Source organism: Triticum urartu, chromosome 6A (assembly GCF_056163025.1).
Source record: "Triticum urartu cultivar PI428250 chromosome 6A, HENAU_Tu73, whole genome shotgun sequence".
Taxonomy (NCBI): Eukaryota; Viridiplantae; Streptophyta; class Magnoliopsida; order Poales; family Poaceae; genus Triticum; species Triticum urartu.
Window position 1 is genome coordinate 580,968,890 of NC_141878.1, and position 21,351 is coordinate 580,990,240.

General features: G+C 45.6%; 2 protein-coding genes and 1 pseudogene across 2 annotated transcripts; all 3 read left to right on the top strand.

The window, feature by feature from the left end:
• The first annotated feature begins 2,313 nt into the window (after positions 1-2,313).
• LOC125515348 (bidirectional sugar transporter SWEET13) lies at positions 2,314-4,236 on the top strand. The gene is made up of 5 exons (XM_048680800.2): positions 2,314-2,572; positions 2,934-2,970; positions 3,072-3,444; positions 3,542-3,661; positions 3,746-4,236. Exons 1-5 carry the CDS (start codon positions 2,521-2,523, stop codon positions 4,034-4,036), a joined length of 873 nt encoding a protein of 290 aa, XP_048536757.1. The 5' UTR covers positions 2,314-2,520; the 3' UTR covers positions 4,037-4,236.
• Positions 4,237-13,067: 8,831 nt separating this feature from the next.
• Positions 13,068-16,786, top strand: LOC147966609 (F-box protein At2g02240-like). Its single transcript, XM_087530888.1, has 4 exons — positions 13,068-13,136; positions 14,448-14,531; positions 15,274-15,522; positions 16,664-16,786. The coding sequence occupies exons 1-4, from the start codon at positions 13,068-13,070 to the stop codon at positions 16,784-16,786; spliced, it is 525 nt and encodes a 174-aa protein (XP_087387014.1).
• Positions 16,787-18,058: 1,272 nt separating this feature from the next.
• Positions 18,059-19,736, top strand: LOC125512973 (E3 ubiquitin-protein ligase PUB23 pseudogene; annotated as a pseudogene).
• The last annotated feature ends 1,615 nt before the right edge of the window (positions 19,737-21,351 follow it).

The following is a 21,351-nucleotide window of genomic DNA, read 5'->3' on the forward strand; positions in this document are numbered from 1 at the left end:
GGACCACCGGTGCGGCGCCCCCAGCGGAAAAGCCACGAACAGCGGCAGCCCATAGGGGGGAACTAGGAGGTGGAGGGCTCCAGAGCCGCAGGAGCCACGACGCCACCTTCATTGGCGAGCACGCGTAGAAGCACAACGACGACGGAACAGGGGGTGGTGGAGGTGGGAGACGTGGCGGCAGAACAGCAGTCGGCGATGGCAAGCGGATGAGGGCGGGAGGCGGCGGAGCTCGACGCAAGGACGCAAAGCAGGGGGCGGGTGCAGCACCCGGAGCAGCAGAAACGGAAGATGGGACCTCCGCCGAGGCAGCCACGAGGACCGGCCCCCACAGCCGCCCGGGGGCGTCGGGAGCCCGCAAACAGCGGCGCAGCAGCCGGATCTAAAGGGATGGCGATGACCGACACCAGGGGAGCGACCGAAAGGAAGCCTGACCCCAGATATGGCGGGGCTTGACGCGGAAGAGGGCGGGCATCAGGGGCAGCACACGCGCGGGACGGATCCCGCCGCTGCCAGCCGTCGCCGGGCTTTGCCGGACGTCGTATTTGCCGCCGCCGGCGGGGGCGGTGGCTGGTGGAGGGGATGTACCGGCAGCCAACGGGGTGCCCGCCTGAGTCGCCTCGGAGAGACGACACGCGGGGGGGGGGGGGGGGGGGGGGACGGACGGACAATATATGTAGTTATAGTTATCGAAACGACTGTGTGTTTAATAGAATAAACATTCAAAAAAATTGCAGGGCCTTATGGCTTTTGGTTGCAACCGATGGGAGACAGTACGTAGCACGGGATACGTACAACTGGTTTGGATGACGGTCCAATAATAGATTATGTGTATAGGCATTTTGGTTGTGGCATTTTGTCATTGATTTTTGCTTTATTTCTACTGGATCTGTTCGTGATACTTTGGCACTTGGTTCATTTTAATAAATAACTATCTTTTGATGTAGAGGCCGAAGTAATCCTCCTTTTAGAGAAAAATATATAGTTATAGGTCAGATTTCTCTTTGCTACAGGTTATCTAGCAATCTACATACTAGCTTCGTTTGTAGTCTATTCTTTAGCGATCTGAACACCAACAAGTGTTTATAGCCGTGTGTACGCAGATGGAACAGAAGGACAAGGATGTTTTTGCCCGACATGGTTGGAGGCTTAGTCTGAGCCCCCCCTCCCCCTCGCCTTAGTTATTGTAGTCTCAGACAACTTTGTTTTTGTCAGCGTTATTTAGAGTGTGTGTGGTTGTGTGTGTATCTTTGCCACGTAGAGAATGGATGTGAACTTGTTTTGATTGTATTCCACTGATGCGACATTTTGAGTCAAAAAACACCCTTTTTCGAAATTTTTGTGGGTCATAATTAAACAACTAACTATTCAAGCGATAAAACCCACAAACTTGATCTCAAACATCTTATTATAATCTACCGCAATGCTATCACGGTCTAAGACATCCCGACCTTATATAAGCAAGCTAAAACACTTCACTACTATTTTTCACAAATTGTACAATAAAACGGTTCTAAGAGTCAATTCGATTGGAAAGTTAAACTGCATGACCTTCTTTTTTATGGATTTGACGATCAAGGTATTGGTTGCATCATTTCTAGGAACTAATCTTTTGAGGACTATGGTACTTGCACAATCTAATACATTATTGGATTATATTTATATGAAATGAGGTTAAGGTGACTAACACTATTTGACTGTATGTGCAATTGCATACTTCTTTAAAGTTATACCACCTCCGTAAGATGAGTATTCAATTAGTGCATTCATTACTAGAAGTATAATTATGTTGGTACGTTCGATTAATAACTCTTTGCTTACATTTTTAATACGAGAAGCTGTTAAATTAATTCAGTTTTGGACACTATGTTTATGTCTAAACACTGACGAAGAAAAGAGATATAGCATATAAACATTATTATTTTTTCCTGTAAGACATTTCATTTGGAAAATTCAGTGAACTAAGGATCTGAAGAGTCCTCTCAGTTGGAATGTCTCATTTGGTTCGCACTTCTCTGGCGGCTAATACCACACCCCAAAGATCTAGGTTGGGAAGATTGGAAGAATGACGTAGTGCAACACAATTCGGAGTGTACAACAGTTTCAGCAGCAGAGGCATTATGCACACTAAAGCTAAAGAGTGCACCAAAGCGACAACTTTATAAAATTTCCATCATTATCTCTATCAAGCATAGCACATTAGATAAGCTCAATTATGCATTGCTGGAAACCTTTTTTTTTCTGGAAAGCCAATCATTAATTTTGTGTGGCATATGTGTGATCGGACAGCTTGCATACGCCAAGCAGTCATGTCTTCCTGCCTATATAAAGCACCCCATTACCAAGCTTACAATTCAGGCTAAGAGTTTCAACCAACTTAGAGAGCTCTCCTCTCCAGACCTCGCCCTTCTCTCCGCCAGGAGTCTAGGGTTAGAGAGAGAGCGAGACGAGCAAAAACAATCTCTCGCCCCACTGTTATACCAAGTTCGCATCCACCTCACTGTTATACATCTTTGTATCACAATGGGTGGCCTATCCATGGAGCACCCTTGGGCATTCGCCTTCGGCCTACTAGGTATATTATTCTCACCACGAACAACAGATGCCCAACAATTACCCCTTGTATTATCATAGTTTCTTATTACAGCTACTATTTGTTAGTGCAGTACTAGTAGACTACTTTGTGTCGTTTGAGATCACCCTTTTGCAGCCTCTATCTATATATCTTATCTTTGCCACTGATTGATTAATTGATGGGTAGTCTAGTACTAGCTGTAGTGACATCTAGCTCAGTGCCCAAAACCCCAAAAGAAACAACAACAAAGCAAATTGCTTATGTTTTTTCGAAAAGGATAAAGCGCATAAAAGAAAGATGTAAATGTGTCATACAATTATCACAACTCATCGCTAACTTTGCTAAACTTTGTGCCTTGCAGGCAACGTGATCTCTTTCTCAAGCCTCCTGGCCCCGATGTAAGCGACTGTCTATGTTGGTTTTTGTTTCATTTGATCCTGTTAATTGATACGTTCTCCCATAATAACTAACTAATGTACTCACAAAAATAAAATATTAGACCAACATTCTACCGGATCTTCAAGAGCAAATCCACGGAGGGGTTCCAGTCGGTGCCCTACGTCGTGGCCCTGTTCAGCGCGATGCTGTGGATCTTCTACGCACTGGTCAAGACCGGTGAGGGCCTCCTCATCAGCATCAACGCTGCCGGCTGCGTCATCGAGACCGTCTACATCGTCATGTACCTCGTGTACGCCCCTAGGAAGGCCAAGATTTTCACAGCAAAGATCGTTGTCCTCCTCAACATCACCGGCTTCGGGCTCATCTTCCTCCTCACCCTCTTCGCCTTCCACGGTGAGACACGCGTCGTCTCGCTCGGCTGGATCTGCGTCGGCTTCTCCGTCTGCGTCTTCGTTGCCCCACTCAGCATCATCGTGAGCCCTTTTTGACCGACAAACCTCCTACTTGAGCTCATGCATGGCGGGACCTCTTGTACGCGCGTCAACTAACTTGATGTGTTCCTTTCCCCAGGGACGAGTCATCAAGACCAAGAGTGTGGAGTACATGCCCTTCACGCTCTCCCTCACGCTCACCCTCAGCGCAATCGTCTGGTTCCTCTACGGCCTGCTCATCAAGGACAAATACGTCGCGGTAACTACACAAACAACCCTTTTGGATACGCATACATACAATTCTCTCAAGCATGAACACTGACGATTAAAATTATGTTTCCAGCTCCCAAACATCCTTGGCTTCACCTTCGGGGTGATCCAGATGGTCCTCTACGTGTTCTACATGAACAAGACGCCGGTGGCAAGCGAGGTCAAGGAGGGGAAAGAGGCATGGAAGGCGCCCGCAGAGGACCACGTCGTCGTGATCAACGTCGGCAAGACGGACAAGGGCTCGTGCGCCGAGGTGCGCCCGGTCACCGAGATGGCCAGCGCCGTCGACGTCCCCAGGAGATGCGCTGCTGAGGCGGCGGCGGCGCCGGGGGTGGACTTTGCCCGTTCTGTCGACGTGGTCTAGATTCACGCACGCACGCAGGCATGCATGGCTCATGCATGAGCCGAGCAACCGTTAATATTCGTACAACTTTATTTTCTTTTCCAAGAAAAAATAATATTCGCACCACGGTCTGCAGGTGCATGTACCTATTGTATGTAAAACAAACTACGTATGATGATTCGGCGTGGGTCGTAGCTAGGATTGGCAGCCCACTTATTCTATGATGTGTTTATAGACCACGCTCCAGCCCATAAAGTTCCCAAAGATGTTTAATGAATTTATCAATCGAAATTATATATATATACTACTATCTATAAAAAAAAGAGGAATTCTTTTTTATTCCCTAGTTTCATGTTTGTGATATACTGTATATATTTTACCTCATTTAGCAAAATTCTCTGTTTTTACCTTTTTTGTGAAATTCACAATTTTTACCAAATTAGTGAAACCTACAAAACAAATTACCTCCTTCTATTTATTTTCTCATTCTCTGCTGATTGTAGATGCCACGTTCGTGGTCTAGTTAATTAGTACCATGAGTTTTTTCTGGTTTACTCCATTTTTTTATGACCGAACTGAACCCAAAAACGGTGCTTGACTACGGCAGGGAACTCCCTCGATCGGCCGGGCTCAGATCCAGCCACTATGCCAGGCAACCTACCTGGCCTGTTCTATTCCCTCCTCGTTGGTGCCATGGTTGTTGCTCGATCCGGCTGACCCGGTGCTCCTCTTCCACAAACACGGGAGGGGAGGCGGAGCTCACATCAATTGAGACCTTGAGGTCCGCGCAAACTGGTGAGGCAGCTGGCGAAGACGAGCGTGTATTGGCCGGCTCGGAGACGCAAAAAAAAACATGGATGGAGGAGTAGCAGGCAACCTCGACGTCCGTGGAGTTGGAGGGCGGGCTGAGGCGGTCGAAGGAGTAGACGAGCTTGACGAGGTTAGAGCATGGTTAATGGTATAGCCAACTGCTGGCTATAAGCCATTGTCCTGTCATCTATAGCCCATCTTATAGCCAATATGTACAATAGTTGATTGAAAGAGTGTACTACATTTTTATTATATGACCCACCTTTCACTCTCACAAAGTGCCTAGGAGCATGTGCTAGAGCTGGCTCTTCATCAAGAGCCCGCTTACCTTCTCTCTTCTCTTTTCTTTCCTTCAACTAAGCAAGAATATACTAGTTTATTTCTTATAGCCAGCTGACTCTGCTCTATTGTACTTGCTCTTAGATTGGAGCTTGGGAGGATGTGGAGCTAGGTGGAGAGGAAGAAGCCAAACTGGGAGAGGTCGATGTCAGGCGCATCCTGTCTGAGGCGACTGGCAATACCACCGTAAAGTTTGAAATAAATTCGGAAAATATGCAAGCACAGGTGTAAATTGTAGGATTTAAACCTGGATGGATTGGTTCCACCACAAGGAACCTAACCGTCTAAGTTAGACTCAGTTTGTGGTAGTTTTTATCATCATGAAGCTTAATTATGATTTTTTTAAACAAATATTCATAGTTTGTCGTATTTTATTTTTGCTGGAATAAATATATGTGATATTCTGAAACTTACCTAGCAAGCTAAATTTGTGTGATTCTTTTAGTACTTGCTGCTAGGCTAAATCGTAAATCCTGACAAGATTGTACACCGGTGGTTGCACATTGAGATTCTATTTTCTTTTCTTCAATGGTCATAAAAATCCTTAGTCCTTAACCTCTAGCAGTTGGGTGGGCATCCAAGGGCACACATCCATCAAATGTAAAATAAGGTGAAGATGGGTCATGCTTTCTTTTTGGGAAGGCCACCACGGCGAGCTTTATTGATGATCAAGCAAGAGTTGCATCGTCCACGAGATTACGAACGACAGAGCCAGGGGGATTTAGAAACAATATCCTATCCGATCCTACGAGCTGTCTCAGACGTCGCCTCCCCGCAAGTTGGATCCCGTCTTATTTCCATCGGGGGTCTACTTTTGTACTACATCTACTCGCCACTTTTAATTTCTTTCTATCATTTCCCGCACTAGCTGCATGATGTCATCGGACCGGATCAAAAGGGTTTCTGCGCCATCTTAGCTCGTATGCAAATGGATGACGTGTATAGCATTAGTTCCATGTAATATCTATGCGTGGTCCAGCACTCAATGGTAAGTAGTTAGGCACGTAGCCTGAGATTTGTGTACATGACTTTGCCAAAAAAGAGAGCTTGCTTTGTGTACATGATATACACGTGTGAGCTTTCTCTTTATCGCCTGCGCCGCGACATTTGCAGCTTAGGCGCCACCACGTAGAAGACGTGTATACAGACCTTCATCTTTTTTACCAATCATCAAGCTTTGTTTGCCCACCAAGTACGCCACGTGGCGTCTTCAGTTTCCGCAGGGGTGGTGCATGCAGCGACGTAAAGTACGTGGGGTGAGCAATCATTCATGCATAAAAAGAGCTTTGGTGCAGCTACAACAAGGACGTCGCTGGTGCAATGTATTAAGATACACCAAGTATTTGAAGGTCACACGGTTGGATTGACACCTTTCAATCCGTGCTTTTGTTGTAGCTTTCGTTGCGCTTATTATTGCCAAAACAAGATAGCTTAATTAGTGCGGCTTTGTCAGGATCTTGATTGTGCCATGTAATACTAGCTGTTATGCTAATTGATTAGCACCAACTTGTCACAATCTTAACTCTATCATCAACGCTTTTACATTTAACATGTTAAATCGACTAGCGTGCAGAATAAGTCAACTTTACTTTTCATAATAATCTCAACTTTGAAGTATTTTTTACATATGGACTGAGTTTGAAGGCTCGCGGGCAGGCCGGACATATGCAGATAATTTGGTTCGGTTGGATAGGTTTTTCCTTCTGTCCTGTCTGAGCACTGTCTAGGTTGTCCGCTAAGACAAATAGGGAGGTAGTGGGGATCCGAGTAGCGGTGCTCTTAAGAAATATCAAAGCTTCTTGAGTAGCAGTGTAAGAGCATCTACCTAAAGTCTAAGAGTCTTGTTCATATGAGTGCTTAAAATTTTTGGGAGCATTTTTGTGCATGTGTTGTAATGGATTACCTAAAATTGGATTGTGCGAGTTAAATACCTGGTAGGACACCACTGTGGACGTCGTGACATCTTTGGTTCCCTTGCTTCATCCCCAATACCCTGCTCTCACATATGTACCACCCTCCATCTACCAGTATTTACTCTTTTGCCTCAATATATTTTGTTTCGAATGTAGTTAAATATAAAGTTCTAGAGAACCAGTAGGAGACTATAGGAGCACTGACCTTTTTGAGCTCTCTCACGAAGAGAGGCATGAAATATTTTCTCTGGGAATGGAGTAAAGTTTGTTTATGTCACATTAGCAACCTCAGGAGCACTGGTAACCAAGGCCCAAGATGGTATGGCGACTAATCGGGCCTACTTGCTCGCTTTGAGCGCGTCTTAGCTATTACTAGCTACGTGCGCAAATTATATCATTTTTTAGGATCGCGCAAATTACATCTTGTCGTGGTGATGGGGAAGCATACGTCTCGCACACTCCAACACCAAATGACGCGTCGCCTCAAAGAGGTTGTAGTAGCCGGCCGATTAGTTGTTACATCATTAGTTTTATTCATTCATGTGTTTGTTTCGGCTTTTTTTTCCTTTCTATGTCTTTCTTAACTTCTGGTTTACACAAACTTTTTTATAAAAAGAAAAATACATAGAAGTAAAAACTTGTTCACCGCACATTCAAAAATATGTTCATGAAATGTAAATATTTGTAAGCATTCTCCAAAAAGATCATGTCACTCAAAAAAATTGTATCAATAAAAATTGCTCACAAGTTTACAGAATATGTTCATGACTTAAATTATGTCAATAAAAATGTAAATCATTGCTCATGTAATTTGTAAAAAAAATTGTACCACTCAAAAAAACTATCCATGAATTAAGAAACATTGTGCATTCACAAATAATATCATGACATTTTCAAAGATGTTCATGAAATGTAAAAAAATGTTTTGCCAATTTTAGACAAATGGTGATAACAAATAAAATATGCTCCATGCGATTTCAAAAAGTTGTAACACATAACAAAATATTACATGTTTTTTAAAATGTTTGTGACATTGTTGAAAAAAAAATTTAATGTGCACCATGTCTTCAAAAAATGGTCAATGTGCATTTTGCTATTTTTCAATATGTAATTGCATTCATCATATATACATAAAAAATTTAATGTGCATTTAGAAAATTTGGCACAAGTTTGAAAATAAAAAATCAAAATAAAAATAAGAAACAAAACCAAAACTGTAGAAAAACGAAATTAATAGAAAATAAAAAATAATAAGGTATACATACGAAACCCAAAACAAAAATACAAAAGATAGGCCTAATAGTCCACGTGGGCGAGCCAGGAGCAGGGTTGGGCCTATAGTTGTGCACAATGTGCTGCCCGCACAGGGCCCATCAATTTGGGGCGCCCAAAATTTTTCCATAGGCCTAGTACCGAAATCACTAGTTAAAGAGTATTTATTGCAAAGATTACTCCAACTCTTCATGTTGTGACAAGTGGCGCACATCCAGCGCGTCACTTGTCGCAACCTGAGAGATTTTCCTTTTTTTTCATAGATCCGTTTATTTAAAACGTTTTATCTCTCAAACCGTGTGTCCAAATCTCAAACCGCTTTCACCGTTGGATTCCTCGCGTCGAGATTTTCAAAATTAGATCCTATGTTGATAGGTTTTGATAAGCTTTTTTCATGAAAAAACCGACCGAAAAAAATCAGACGAAAAAACCGAATTGGGAGCATGGGTTTTTTTCCTCTCCAAAAGAGGCACGCCCGTGCCTCTCACGAAATCACAACCGTGCCTCTCGCGGAAGCAAAACCGTGACTCTCTCGGAAGGAAAAAAAAGAAGAGAAAACGTGTTTTATTTTTCGTTTCCGAGGAGGCACGGCCGTGACGCTCGCAAAGCACAACCGTGCTTCTCGCGGAAGCAAAACCGTGACTCTCGCGAAAGAGAAAAAAAATAGAAAACACGTTTTTTCGTTTCCGAGAGGCACGGCCGTGACTCTCGCGAAAGCACAACCGTGTCTCCCGCGGAAGCAAAACCGTGACTCTCGCGAAAGACAAAAAAAACAAAAAACCCGTTTTTCTTTTTCGTTTCCGAGAGGCACGGCCGTGACTCTCGCGAAAGCACAACTGTACCTCTTGTGAAAGCAAAACCATAACTATCGCGAAAGGAAAAAAAACAGAAAACGCGTTTTTCTCCATTTTCGAGAGGCACGGCCGTGACTCTCGCAAAAGAAAAAAAAATGTGTTTTTTCTCGCAAAAAACTTTTTTTCGAAATATTTTTTTGGTCGAAAAGCTAAGGAAGATCAATGGAAAACCAAAACATTGAAAAAAAACGTTCAAATGGCCGAAAACGCGTGCGAAAAAATAAAAACAAACAAAATCCAAAGGGAACGCCCAGAACGCGACACATCGCGAATGACTGAGAGTGTGCCAAGTGCGCTGATCGTTGTCAGGCTCCCAAAGAAGCGCTCGTTAACTGATGGCTCCCGCCTAATACGTATTTAGATATTCCTGGGCGCTGGGCCTCGCATGGTGTTGGGCCGCTGCCCTTCCGTGTGAGTCGAGGTCGAGCGGCCACTACTCGATCGATCGGAAACGCCCCCCAAAAAAAGATCGATCGGAAACGGTATCGATCGCAGCATGCACTCCTCAAGTACAGGAAACGGGATCGTCGATCGAAAAGCGCTCGCGTCGTTACAGCCTAGGATACAGGATTGTCGATTGCAAAAGCACTCGTCGTTACAGCCTAGGAATCGGGATCGTCGATTGCAAAAGCACTCGTAGTTACAGCCTACTAGGACACTGACTGGATCGTCAATCGATCGACCGTAGTCCTTGGGCTGCTGCTCGATTGGAAACGGGGTCGTCGGATCAATTGGCGGCAGTTCCAGACGCCTGCAGGGCACCGGCGGCAAGCGACCCGAGCACACGGGCGAGAGGATTGACAAGGGCACGCAACGACAGCTCTCACGGCTTCGATCTTGCGAGTGCTTCATGGCTTCAAAACAGGTAGCCTGCCCTTGGTGAGCCCTCCTTTCTCATTAACTTCTGCCCTTACTCTTGATTCCTAACTAATGTTTAGCAAGGATCGTTAGAAATCGATAATTGCTTCCTCCGTTAATGACCGCAGTATAGCAGTTCAATTAGACTGGACACGAGACTAGATGATTTAGAGCGTTCATCTAATCGCCAAATATTGATGTATAATCTTCAATTGATATCTTTAATCTTAATTTATTCATGCTTCGTATATTGTATTTCAATAATACAAATATAAGTGAGATAGGGCCCCATTTTTAGGTTCAGCACACGGCCTCAGATTTTACCGGCCGGCCCTGGCCAGGTGAGAAGCAAAATGTACGTACCGAACCAGAAAAAATCCAGCGCACAAAACAAGAATCACGCAGGGAAGAATGAAGTATATGGACTGGCCCAGTCACAACACGGGACGGAACCTTTGAGGCTAGCGGCCAGTTCTTTTGGGCTATTCTACCAGAATCGCCCCCCTTCCCAGCTTCTCCCAGAATCACTACTCCATATATTTTTTACAATCATAGCTAATTAGACCTTAACTAGATAGGATTGTAAAAAAAATATGGAGTGGCGATTCTGGGAGAAGCTGGGGAGGGGGGTGATTCTGGGAGAATCGCCGAAAAGAACTGGCCCTAGATGGTGTTCTATATCGCGGTAGGTGAGATATAGCACTCATGCCTAGTGAGAGCCAGGCGAGATGCAAAATCTACATGATGATTTTTCTACTATTTTTTAATACATGATGAAGATTTTTTAAATTCATGATAACCAATATAAAATGGGTGGTGAACATACTTTTAACACATGATAAACATTTTTATTAAAAAATTGTTCAAACTTTAAAAATGTTTGCATTTTATTATAAAAGTGTTAATGCTTTTCCTTAAAGTTTTAATACTATTCTTATTTATCAAAAACTACATAATTTTGAGAATCTAGTATATAAAACCAATTTTGTATATAATGAAAAGAGCAAAATAAGAATAATAAGGCGTGCCATTCTGTATCTTTTACCGGTTTCTTTGATTTCCAGTGATTTTCATTTTTTTTCTCTTACATATATTTATACTCCCTACATTCCCTTATACAAGGCCACTTTGTTTTTCGTGTCAAATTTTGACTCATAATTTTGGTCAACAAAATATGGATTATATGTCATAAAAAATATATCATCAGAAAGTTTTTTGAAATGTGCATCCAATGACATACTTTTTGCGGCATATAACTCACTTTTTGTTGGTAAAATTAATGATCAAAGTTAGATATAAAAATATGAAATGGCCTTGTATAAGGGAATGGAGGGAGTATTTCAAAATGCTCTAAGATATGTTCGGTGAATTTATATTTCTGTGACATTTGAAGAAATGGTTTATTTTAAAGCACAAATGTAGTAAGATGATTTATAGTGGGCATCACGTTGATTTCAATCCGAAAGAGGAGGAGGTTGCAACCATGTTTGTTGGGATGAAAGGATGCGTTATAAACAACTTCTGTGTCCAGCTAAAAAGAAAAACTTCCGTGTGACCACCCAAGCCCCAAAAGACATCTTCGTTGTGGCCTCCCAAGTTGTCTTGCATGTTTTTCCGAGCTCTCACATGTTCTAATGCATTATGACCAAAAAGATACAAAGAGAAAACAACACGAACACAATTCTGAGCGTAAAAGTGCGAGATTCCGTCCAAAGCTCCTCGTTGAAACTGTAGAACACTAGAATCAGTTGATGCCCGTTCGTTTTTGTTATTATTTTTGACTGAGCAGTTCGTCCCCTTTTGTACGACTGGGTGGCTATTGTGGAAGAGCTGGTCGTAGTTTTTTTTAACACAATACAAACACAAGCGCTCATATACATACGCATACACTCACTTCTATGAACGCGCACATGCACACCATACCCCTATGAGTACCTCCGAAAGACTAAGCCGGCATATCATCTTGAAATTTACGAAGTCACCGTAAGCACCTCGTCGTCGACGGAAACGTCTTCTCCTACTGAATGCGCATCGCCGAAAATCTTGAAATAAATTCAGGAATAAATGCGAGCATCAGGATTTGAACCCAGATAGGCTAGGGATACCACAGTCCCTCTAACCATCCAACCATAAATTGGTTCGCCCTGGTCGACGTAGTTAGGTCATGGTCGATCTAGTTAACACAGGCTCCTTAAAAAAATATAGTACATAATAAAATACTGACAATATATGCTGGGTCGCTTTGTGTACGTAGTAATAGTGGAGTTTGTTTGTTGCCCTAAAAAATGCAATTTGTTTGCGGTCGATTTGGATTACGTACATAATCGGAATCGGAAGAGCAGGAAGGAACCTTTGGACGTGACGGAACCGACCGGAGAACGGAACATGCATGCACGTAGTAGCTTGGCCCGCAATCCGTCTCTCTCTCCCACTCCCACGGCATATAAATTCCAACTTGAAAGCTCGGGCAACAACATCCCAACGACGTACTCCCTCCGTCTTTGAAAAAGTATACTTCTAACAAAGTTAGAGGATCAAACTATCTCAAAGTTTAATCAAGTTTGTGCAAAAGTATATCAATGTTTGCGAAACCAAATAGTATATGATGAGAATATATTTTATCTTGAATTTAATGCTACTAATTTGATGGCATAAATGTTGATGTATTATTGTATAAATATGGTCAGATATAAAAGAGTTTGACTTTCCAACAAAGTTAGAAGTACACTCTTTCAAAAATGAAGGGAGTAACCATGAACACGCCCGTAGCGGCCGGGGATTGCAGCATCTGTGATCCCTCATCCATGCACACGGCGTCCTGTGAGATCGGGCGCCTGCCGGGAGGAGCTACTTGTGCGCGTGATATCGCTCACCTCGCTGGTGGCCGCCTGCCATGCAGCTGTTGTCTCCCGGGCCTTTCGAGCCACCGCCGACAGCGACACCGTCTGGTCCTGCTTCATGCCACGCGAGCTTCCGCGCTTCGCCAAGAAGCAGATTTCCCCATCGATGGCGTCCAAGAAGGCGGTTTTCCAGCGCCTCTCCTGCCTGCCCTCCTTCCTTCCACGCAAGCTCATGGTACGTACTCCTTCTGTTCCAGATTACTCGTCATGGTTTTAGTTCAAATTTGAACTAAAACCAGGGCCGGTCATGAGATTTCGGGAGCCCGGGGCGAAACTAAAACCTTAGGGGCCCTCAACATAAACATCAAAATAACAGGCTATGAAGAAAGTATACAACAGTGCGTGATGCAAAGACAGGTTTACTGTCATGCTTGAACTACATCTGTAGGAGTATATTATTTTAGGTACCAAAAGGGACAGAAGACTCCAAGAATGGTCCTAAAACAATTTGCATCCTAAATGCATTGTTGAATTCAAAATTTGAATTCTCATAATGAAAATGGTAGAATCTTACCATAAATAGGAGTATACATGAGAAATTAGATAGATGAGTAAATCCATATGACTGATGTGGAAAATACTTCTTCATAACTTCAAAACTTAGATACCTTTATATCTTCAAAATCAAATCTATGGTGATGTGGTAGTGCAAAGATACTCCCACCTAGTTATGCAAATCATTAAATCAAGAGTTAATTACCCAATTATGCCGTCATTGCTCAGGTCATATATAAACTAACAGCCGTGAGCAGCATCCGGAACCTCTTCCTTGCCTTGACAATTGAATCTATAGCACCACATGAACATCAGTATTAAAGCACAGAACCAGAATGATCAATTGTGCAAATAGTGGAAGATGCCGTCCAGCAATACTCACCTCTATAGACGAAACACAGCAGCACCGATCCGCCGCTGATTTCCGGCGCAGACCACGTCTCTAGATCGGCCACAATCTAGGCGTGAGACGAAAAGGCGGCGCCGGCTGCGTTCGTGAGGGCGATGCACGCGTTTGGTCATCGATCCTGCGAGTGAATGCGTGAGTTATGCGGATGTATCCGATGTATCAGACTTTCCATCTACAATTTTCGCAAAAAAAAAAGACTTTCCATCTACAATAGCTGCTACCACTTTACCCATGGGCCAGCACAGATGAACTTTTTTACTGCCTAAATGCAAAATACATATTTGGGGGCCCCTCCACCTTGGGGGCCCGGGCGGCTGCCCCCCCCCCCCCCCCCCCCCTCCCCTTTAAGGCCGGTCCTGACTAAAACCTCGACGAGTAATTTGAAACGAAGGGAGTACTATGTAGTATTACCGTCATCAAATTGCTACTGAATTTTTGCATAAACATATAGCTAGCTAGGTTTTTTCTTCTAATTCTTCGACCGGCATGAGAGATGTTTCCATATGGATCCATGCACTAATAGGTCGGCGTTTTTTCTTTTCTTTTGCTGCACATATACCTACTAACGTACGTGTGGTGCAGCACATGAGGCTCGACAAGGCTACCGGCGCCAAGTGCTTCTTGCTTTCGGCAGAGATACTACAGGTCACCAAGTACCAGCGCTACGTATGGGACTTGACTCCTAGCGAGGCAAATTTTCGTGTTTTGACCCTTTTCTGAAACCTATTTGAGATTTGACCCTAGTTTGAAAAAATTTCAAGATCTGACCCTTTTGCTACCGTCAGAGTCCATGGCGGTAGGGTCTAACAACCTACCGCCAGGGACTTTGGCGGTAGAAAACATCGCAACCGCCAACCGGGCTGGCGGTAGCCTGCACAACCCTACCGTCAAGGTGCTTGGCGGTAGGCACGAGCACGAACTGTGTTCAATACTTAGGAGGTTTTTGACAGTAGGGCATGCAACCCTACCGCCAGGGACCTTGGCGGTAGGCTGTTATACCCTACCGCCATGGTCCCTGGCGGTAGCAAAAGAGTCAGATCTCAAAAAAAATTAAACTAGGGTCAAATCTCGAATAGGTTTCAGAAAAGGGTCAAATCTCGAAATTTAGCCTCCTAGCAGTTTTGACTACGAGACTCTCAACGCTAGCAAAAGGTTAAAACCGTACATTTCCATATAACGAATTCCATCTACTGCTTAATTTGTCTCACTACTATAATATTTGGAGTGGCACAAATCTTAATTATGTCTATATTTCGTGCCACATGTCGTGACATTAAGGAAGTGTGGCAAAATAGATATCCGCGGGAAGATACACTGCAGGATGCTCTCCGAAAACGTAACGTATGCCGCTTACATGGTGTTTAAGCTACAGCCCACTTAATTCTATGGGTTGGATCATCCGTTCCAGGAGGCTTCAGTTAGCGTAGGAGAGGGACGTGAATCAGTCTCGCAAGTTTGCCTGCAAAGTTGTGTGGAGGATGAGGGCGGTGCTGGCGAGTCACCACATATACATGTCTTGGAATCACCTGCATATGGTCTAGAATGGGAAATTACTCTTGGAGATGACATGGCAATCCCTCGGAGGAGGGACGACGGTTGGATGGAGGTGGAGTTGGGTGAGTTCTACAACGAGGAAGGCTGCGACTGTGAGGTGTTGGTTAGCCTAACAGAGACGACACTGACCAACAAGTGTGATCTTATGTTGTTTGGCATTGAGTTTAGAAATAAGATACAAAAGCCAACGAGGTTGCCGTGTGTAATGTAAGAATATCTAGCCGTCTGGTGAAAAATATACATATAGAAATATTAGGACAAATTATAAAGTGAAGTAAAAAAATGTATTGTAAAGGTGCAAGCTACCATTTCTTTCCTTTTTAATTACCCAACCCCAATAAGCTAAGTGCATGTAAAATTAAGGACACCATGTGTAAAATGTTACTGGTCTTGATTATCATGAGAGACAAGCATTTTTTTCTATTTGAAAATGCATTGAGAAGATAGAAGTACACTTTTTTGTGGACAAATTTTAAAGCCAAACGTGCACTCTTCACCGAACGGAGGGAATAGGAGCAAAGAAAGTTTATTTCTGCATTTTTGGTTATATATATCAAAAACCGCCAAGAACTTGAGTAATCAGAGAGGGGGCGCACAAAGTGCGGTCATTGTAACAACATCCTTTTTCGGAAAGAAGAATAATGCCGAAATTAATGGATTGTACTTTGTACCCCCTATTGTATACATAGCTGATGAAAAAGGCTAGAAGAAATAATAAATGTACAACAAATTTATTGTACAGAAATGATTGGAAATGGATGTATATAACCAGATTTTGAGTATCGTCGGATTCGCCTTCACCGTCGCCTCCCAAGTCAATCTCCCGGCATGTACTTTCTAGCTCTCGCATCTTAGCACAACAAAAGACCCTCGCTAGGCTGGGTGTAGAAGTGCGAGATTCCGTCCAAAGCCCCTCGCTGAAACAGTAGAACCACTAGAACAGTTCCTTGTCTTTAATACGACGGGTAAGAGAGCTGGTCGACGTGGTTAGGTCATGGTCGATATAACGCAGCGCTCGACCCGGTTGGTCACATACAATAGCAATAACGTACTCTCAATATCTGCAGGGTCGTTTGGTGATTTGATCATGGTTGACGATCGATTTGGAACTTCAATGCGACGGGAACCGGAGGCCGGAACATGCATGCATGCACGGTCGGCACGTGACGAATATACAAAGGCTAGAGCATACAAGTACTAGTAGTAGGACAAAATGCGCCTAATTCTTTTCCATTTTAAAACAGCACGTGGAAATTGTTTACGTCTTTACGAGCGCGTGCGTTGAAGAATCGCCGGGGCGGTCAAACCGCGCCAACATGTGGGGCCCGGTCGCATGCGGCCGGAAGCTGCTGCGAGTGGCTGGCTGAGTGCTGTCTACCACGCGTGGCTAGCAATGATCGGTGGCCTCCTGCCATGCATGCATCCATGCATGGCCCAGTCGGTCAGCGGTAGCATCAGCTTGAACCTTGAATGCTCCGATTGCGGCTGAGGCGGCGAATAGTAGCTTTCCTTTTGTTTTGTATGCAGGAAAAAAATGTTTTCTTGATCTAATTTGGCTGTAAACGACACACGTATATGCCACCGATCGATCCGGCACTTCGTTGTCTGCTGCGGCAGCAATAGCACGACCGATCGACCGCCTACCCACGGTCCCACCCCGGTAGCCCACAGTATGCAATGACATGTGGATGTGGTTTTAGTTGGTTATCCATTAGATTTTGGACCTGAAAATTGGACTATTTTTATTTTGAAAATTTCAATCTATTCGTCAAATAGTATGAGAGTAAAATTGACAACAGAATTAACAGAAATTACATCCATGCTCGTAGACCACCTAGCGACGACTACAATCACTGAAACGAGCTGAAGGCGTGCCGCTGTCATTGACCCCTCCCTCACAGGAGCCGGGCAAATCTTATTATAATAGACAGTTACAAAATCATTGTGTTAAGACACCAAATGACCAACACAACTATCGTGAATGAAGAGCAACATCTATCGAAAGAATCGAACCTATAAACAAACAAATGCAGACGAACGAAGACCGAATCCATCAAAGACAAACATTGACCGAATCCTGCGAGACCCATCGAAGAACACCTCCACAAGCCCTCCCACAATGCTGGACGAATCGCCGGGATGAGGGCTAGGCGGGAAGAATCTTATTCCATTTTCACGGAGCCGATGCCACCTAGCTTACTGTGTAACTACCCTGTCCAGGTTTAAGTCCAAGACTCAGGTGCTCACATATTTCTGTATTTATTTCAATCTTATTAGGGTGGTCTGTATTGTGTTTAAGAAAAGTCAAAATATATAGCACACCAATCTATGCATGCAACTGGCTAAACTTCAACGGTGTTTCATGCCCACAGAAACGGAATCTTTCAAGAGCAAGGGGTTGAAGAACAGAAAGGACCAGGCAAAGGGGTCGATCGATAATAGAAGGATGAATCACAAAGTCAAAACGTGGAGCCACTCTCATCTCGTGGTCAGCTCCGGGGGCCAGCTCAACACCGACCGCCAGGTCAATCCAGCCCAACCCAACCCATTTTACTGTGTCATTCCACGCAATTAATCTCTAGCTAATCTCTTGTGAACTTCTTCGCATCCCCGACACCACTATAAAACGCGCACCCGCTTCCTCTCCCGTTTGTTCAACTCCACGGCAACTTGGTCTGCTTTTCTTAGCTTCTTCATTCGCTCTCCACCAGTTCCATTCCACGATCAATCTTTCGCGAGCTAGCTTCTTCTTCAATCGTACAGCAGGCTATGGCGATGGAGGGGCCGTCGGTGGAGGTGCCGCCGTACTTCCTTTGCCCGATCTCGCTGGAGATCATGCGGGACCCCGTCACGCTCGCCACCGGCATCACCTACGACCGCTGCAGCATCGAGCGCTGGCTCTCCGACGGCCACGCCACCTGCCCCATCACGCAGCAAAAGCTCGCGGAGGCCGATCGGGAGGCCACGCCCAACCACACGCTCCGCCGCCTCACCCAGGCCTGGTGCGCTCTGCACGCCGTCGAGCGCTTCCCCACCCCGCGCCCGCCCCTTGACGCCTGCCGCGTCGCCGAGATAGTCGAAGAGGGACGCGGCGCCGGCCGGCAGAAGGAGCTGGCCGCGCTCCGGGAGATCAAGGACATCGTCGCCGAGAGCGACCGCAACAGGCGCTGCGTCGAGGCCACGCCCGGGGCCGTCGAGTTCCTCGTCTCTGTCGTCAGGAACCATGCCACCACGTCCAAGTCGGCAGAAGATTTGTCAGAACTGTCGCTGGATTCCCCGACGTCCACGAGCTCGCCGGAGGAGGAAGCGCTCAGCGTCATCTGCTCGCTCAAGCCGTCCAAGAAAAGCCTTGTCCGTATCCTCGAGGAAAACGTAGACTTCTTGGACACACTGGTGTGCATGCTGCGGCGACCGAGCTACCGGTCCCGCTGTTACGGCATCCTCCTGCTGAAGGCGATGGTCTCGGTGATGGAGCCAGCGCGTATCATGGCGGTGAGAACCGAGGTGGTGCAGGAGGTGGTGCGCGTGGTGTCCGACAGGGTGTCCGCCAAGGCGGTGAAGGCCGCGCTGAACGTCTTGTGCCGGCTGTGCCCGTGGGGCCGGAACCGCGTCAAGGCCGCGGAGGCCGGCGCGATGACTGTGCTGGTGGAGCTGCTCCTCGACGACGGTGGGCGGCACCCGACCGAGCTGGCGGTGGTGGCTATCGACCGCCTCTGCGGCTGTGCGGAGGGGCGGTCGGACCTGGTGGCGCACCCGGCGGGGCTGGCCATCATGGCCAAGAAGGCTATGCGGGTCTCACTGACCACAACCGAGAGCGCGGTGCGCGCTCTGCACGCCGTGGCAATGCATTCGCCGACACCAGCCGTGCTGCGGGAGATGCTGGCCGTCGGGGTGGTGGCGAAGCTGCTGTTGGTTCTACAAGTGGACGCCGGCGAGCGAGCCAGGGCCAAGGCCAAGGAGCTGCTCAAGATGCACGCTAGGGTTTGGAAGGACTCCCCATGCTTGCAAGTGCACCTCAAGGCATATTACCCTTGCTGATTTCATCACGCCGATCGTCGTTTATTAGGCTGGTCATAGGTAGGGTAACTTAGCTAGTAAGAAAAATTTGCTTATGTGACATGTAGTTAATGACAAGAGAGGTGTTAATGCAATTCAAAGCAAATTGAGTCTACAATCTAATAAATGCAATCATATATATGATATTACTTTTCAGATGTTACTTTGCACAATGAAGGTAGCAACATGGACTAGTGCTATATGCATGACACTAATCTAAGTTACTCCCAACTCTATGACTAGCCTAGGAGAAGCATATTGCTCTCTTTTAATTTATGTTGTAATTATCTACAAGAATTGTCATCAATGATTCACATTGCTTAATTGATTGTAAATAACATTTCATCAACAGGAGGAACACATTGCACCCCATGAGTGTTTGCATGTAGTTTAGAAACTGCATGTAATACTTGTTTATTGCAGACAATTATAAAATGAAACCGCCTCTGTGAGAAACACAACTGTTGTTGCTATTTGGAAAATGCCTCCAATGTTTGTTACACTGACCATGAGTTCAGTGTGAGAGTTTCCATTCGCCCCACTTGTGACTGTTTTGAGGGGAGGAAAAGGGGGGGGGGGGTTGCTGCTGATGGTCAATGAATTGGTATGGAGGGTTGTCGCTGAGCACCATTTTGAGAGGGATCACCAATTTGAAGTGGAGGGTGGGCACCATTTAGAGAGGGCGGGGGGGGGGGGGGTTGCTGCTGATGGTCAATGAATCGGTATGGAGGGTTGTCGCCGAGCACCATTTTGAGAGGGATTATTGCTGCCGGGTCACCAATTTGAAGTGGAGGGTGGGCACCATTTTGAGAGGGGGGCATGTTATTCCTCTGTACCTGAATCGAAGCTATGTACTCCCTTTATTTTGATGTACTCTGCATAGTGTAGTTTTGGTGAAGCTACTGCAGATATTAATAAATATGGCTACTGTTGGGTTTCGTAGTAATTTCAAAAAATTTCCTACGCTCACGCAAGATCATGGTTATGCATAGCAACGAGAGGGGAGAGTATGATCTACGTACCCTTGTAGATCGACAACGGAAGCGTTTGGTTGATGTAGTCGTACGTCTCCACGGCCTGACCGATCAAGCACCAAAACTATGGCACCTCCGAGTTCTAGCACACGTTCAGCTTGATGACGATCCCCGGACTCCGATTCAGCAAAGTGTCGGGGAAGAGTTCCGTCAGCACGACGGCGTGGTGACGATCTTGATGTACTACCGTCGCAGGGCTTCGCCTAAGCACCGCTACAATATTATCGAGGACTATGGTGGAAGGGGGCACCGCACACGGCTAAGAGTATGATCACGTGGATCAACTTGTGTCTCCAGGGGTGCCCCTGCCTCCGTATATAAAGGTTCAAGGGAGGGGGGCCGGCCGGCCAAGGTGTGGCGCACCAGGAGGAGTCCTACTCCCTCTGGGAGTAGGACTCCCCCCTTTCCTAGTTGGAATAGGATTCGTGGGGTGGGAAAAGAGAGAGAGAGAAGGAGGGGGGCGCCGGCCCCCTCTCTCCTTGTCCTATTCGGACTAGGGGTGAGGGGCGCGCGGCCCAGCCCTGGCTGCCTCTTCTCTTCTTCCACTAAGGCCCACTAAGGCCCATATACCTCCCGGGGGGTTCCGGTAACCTCCTGGTACTTCGGTAAAATCCCGATTTCACCCGGAACACTTCCGATATCCAAACATAGGCTTCCAATATATCAATCTTTATGTCTCGACCATTTCGAGACTCCTCGTCATGTCCGTGATCACATCCGGGACTCCGAACAACCTTCGGTACATCAAAATGCATAAACTCATAATATAACTGTCATCGTAACCTTAAGCGTGCGGACCCTACGGGTTCGAGAACAATGTAGACATGACCGAGACACGTCTC